The sequence below is a fragment of the Silurus aristotelis genome (genome assembly GCF_946808225.1).
Source record: "Silurus aristotelis genome assembly, chromosome: 22".
Taxonomy (NCBI): domain Eukaryota; kingdom Metazoa; phylum Chordata; class Actinopteri; order Siluriformes; family Siluridae; genus Silurus; species Silurus aristotelis.
In genome coordinates, this window is record NC_139595.1 from 14,075,856 (window position 1) to 14,079,475 (window position 3,620).

A 3,620-nucleotide genomic window follows, 5' to 3' on the forward strand; every position below is an offset into this window, starting at 1 on the left:
TGCCAGACACAGGAACATCTTCTTTCCCAAGGCAATCAACCTCATTAACAACTCACCATTTCAATTCATTGTTATTTGTATAGTGCTTTTAACAATGAACATTGCCTCAAAGCAGCTTTACACAGATAATGTGGTGATAAAAATTAATATGTTCTTTATAAGTGTAAGTTTGTCCCTGATGAGCGGTGGCGACTGTGGCGACTGGCGAGAAAAAACTTCCCAAGATGGCATAAGGAAGAAACCTTGAGAGGAACCAGACTCAAGAGAGAACCCATCCTCATCTGGGTTGCACCGAATGTACATTTATTGCAGATAAACGATATTGAGGGGTGCAGTGATGGTGATCAGAAGCAAACTGTAGTCCTGAATTCAGTAGTCCACCACAATTATATTCCCAGCTTCATATCTATAAGTACTGCTTTATCAGAACTGTCAATCTTCACATCATCCATATGTTACACACACTATTGCTGCTATATATTGTCAAAAAGTTCTAAATTAACTATTATACCTGACACACAATACTGTTATTTGCACTACCATGCACTCTGACACTATGTACATTACTGATATGTCATATACTCTGTATCCCTATTTAATACTCCTACTGTCTATATTGTCTTGTATAATCCAAGCTAAATGTGTTGTGTTATTTATGTCTGTACTCTTGAGAGTCACTAACGGCTGGAACCAAATTCCTTGTGTGTGTCAACACACTTGACTTGAGTACAATTCTCTCATACTGACCACTGGATGTTCAACATGGCACCTCATGGCAAAAACTCCTGAGGATTTGGGAATTAGATTAGTTGTTCTTCACAAAGATGACCGAGGCTATAAGATCAGTATCACCCTGAAACTGAGCTGCAGTACAGTGGCCAGGGTCATACAGAAGTTTTAAATCCGAGTTCCACAAGAAACAGACCTCGAAAGAGTCAAGCAAAGAAGTTGAGTCCCCGTGGTGTGCGCCAGGTGCAGAAGCTGCTTCAAAAAACAGACGTGATGCCAGCATTGCTTCAGAGTTTGCAGAAGCGGAAGGTCTACTTGTCAGTGCTCAGACCATACGCACACTGCAATAAGTTGGTTCGTGGAAGCCTCTTCTAAAGCTGGCTTACAAGGAAGCCTGCAAACAGTTTGCTGAAGACAATCAGTCCAATAGCATGAATTACTGGAAACATGTCCTGTGGTCTGATGAGACCATCTGAGACAAAGATAAACTTTGAAAATTGTCTTGCCTACAGTCAAGCATGGTGGTGGTAGCATCATGGTCTGGGGCTGCATGAGTGCTGCTGGTACTGAGGAGCTGTGGTTTATTGAGGGAAACATGGATTTTATCATGTACTGTAACATCTGAAGCAGAACATGATGCCCCCCCCTTAGAAACAGGGCCGAACGGCAGTTTTCCAAAATAATAACAAACTACCAAGACGACAACTGCCTTGCTGAAAGTGAATGTGACGGAGTGGACAAGTATTTCTCCAGACCTGAACCCTATTAAGCACCTGTGGTGCATCCTCAAGCATAAGGTGGAGAAGCGGCGTGTGTCTAACATGCTCAGTGATGTCATTATGGAGGAGTAAAAGAGGATCCCAGCAACAACCTGTGCAGTTCTGCTGAATTCCATCCCCAGGAGGGTGAAGGCGGTAAAAGATAATAAACACAAAATATTGACACTTTTTTATTTTTATTCGTACACAATAAGTTTCACTTACACATTTTTACGCCTCACGTCCCGAGTTTTGAACCAGTTGCCCAGTCTGATGAGATATTCCACCTCAAGAAAGCGCTGGTTAAACTGCAGGAGGAACTTGTTGAACACAGATGGAGGCTTGGAAGCATAGTGTCTTCTAGCCACAGTGAGACATGGCTCCAGTGCACAATACCTCCTCATCTGAAAATAATGAAGGGGAAAAGAAGAAAGAACTGAAGGCTCGGAAAATACATATTTTATTCCCATGCAACATTTAGGAAAAGAAATTATGTGTGTTTCTCTCAAACTATAATGTACATGTATATGTATGTATTTATTTAAATTTTTTTATCAACTCCTGGACAGGCGATGTTATATTCAATTAATTGTTAATCAGTTACTCAAGAAAATTGTTGGCTTAGATTGCCAGTAATGTTCAAACTCTACTAAGTAAACAAAAATACACTAACAGGACATGTAACCTAGGGAAACAAGTCTGAATCAAGGTTTAACTCACCAGCATAGATGTCGCCATCTTGAAAATCTACTGCTACGGCGAGCACACAGGGACAAACCGCTTTGTTTTTCCTCCTGAATGTGAATGAGAAAAAAAACAGCAGATGGCGCAAACATAAAATAGATTACAGATTTAAATTTAGGTAGTGATGTGTCCAGGTATATACAAGAAGAAAACAATTTCTTGATAGATACAAGCAGTTAAAACACAAGCTGACATGAACTCCGAGCCAGCAAACATCCTGGACCACCTAGAGACGTACCAGCGCCAGTTGGATTCCACCTCATGTAGAGTTTAGACATTGGACCTCTTTGAGTGTTTAAAAGCTCTAGCATGGAGAAGCTGGTGTTGGATCTATGAGGATCTATGATAAGACTGTAGAAAGCACATTACTCATAATCTTACCTTCCAGTGGTTATGTTAGCTTTCAATCTTGAGTGTTCTGTATTGTTTTAAAGACTATAATCGCACTCTTGATGTCACCCAAATGAGGATGGGTTCCCATTTTGAGTCTGGTTCCTCTCAAGGTTTCTTCCTCATAACATCTAAGGGAGTTTTTCCTTGCCACAGTCGCCATGGCTTGCTAATCAGGGATAAATACACATCGCTCACCTTAACTCTTCTGTAAAGCTGCTTTGAGACAATGTCCTTTTCGAAAAGCGCTATAGAAATAAACGTGACTTGACTTGACATCATATAGAGTCCAAATGAAAGCCATCTAGTTCTCATGAAAAATGTCCATATCCAATACTATTCAACTCAGTACTTAGGTGGAGAATCCATCTGTCTTTATTAGTTGTTCTAAAAGATCTTATTAAAAGCTGGCAAGCTCCTGACATCTCTCTCATTGAAATCATTGTGCAAAAAAAAAAAAAAAAAAGCCAATGTATTTGCTATTGCAGCCACAGATTCAGCAAACTGTAATGCAATGTGTATATGACACTTTTTTATTCATAAGTTTCTAACCTTCACGCCTCACATGCATCAATAAGCCATGGGTGGCCATTAACCTTTTACCAGTTTACAGTCATACTTCCTTAGGCCACCTTTAGTAAGTACAGTGGTGGATGAAGTACACATGTACTTGAGTTAAAGTAGAGATGCACTAGATAAAATATTACTCCAGTGACATTAAATGTGCACTCTTTAAACTATCATGTGAGTAAAAGTACAAAAGTATTAGCCTTTAAATGTACTTAAGTATCCAATGTACTCTGATTTATTATGGCCATAATTTTCCTATAATCATTTTTGTCACAAGACTTTTGCTTAATCAACTTAGTTTATGTGAAAAGACTCTGTTACTCTTAGCACTCCAATCTATTAATACAATTATATTAATTAGTAAAACACTGATTTATTATGTTGTGGCAAGTTAAAGTCAAAAGTTTCTTCCACCATTTGTTCCTCTCA

General features: G+C 39.2%; 1 protein-coding gene across 1 annotated transcript in view; it reads right to left on the reverse strand.

The window, feature by feature from the left end:
- The window catches only part of dmac2 (distal membrane arm assembly component 2), a 7,400-nt gene extending 5,221 nt beyond the window's left edge, over positions 1-2,179 (reverse strand). Inside the window, exons 1-2 of the mRNA XM_083526138.1 lie at positions 2,155-2,179; positions 1,713-1,891 (exon numbers count right to left, since the gene is read on the reverse strand). Coding sequence (XP_083382264.1) covers positions 1,713-1,891 — 179 coding nt within the window. The 5' untranslated portion in view covers positions 2,155-2,179. The remainder of the gene's footprint in view (positions 1-1,712; positions 1,892-2,154) is intronic.
- Positions 2,180-3,620: the final 1,441 nt, after the last annotated feature.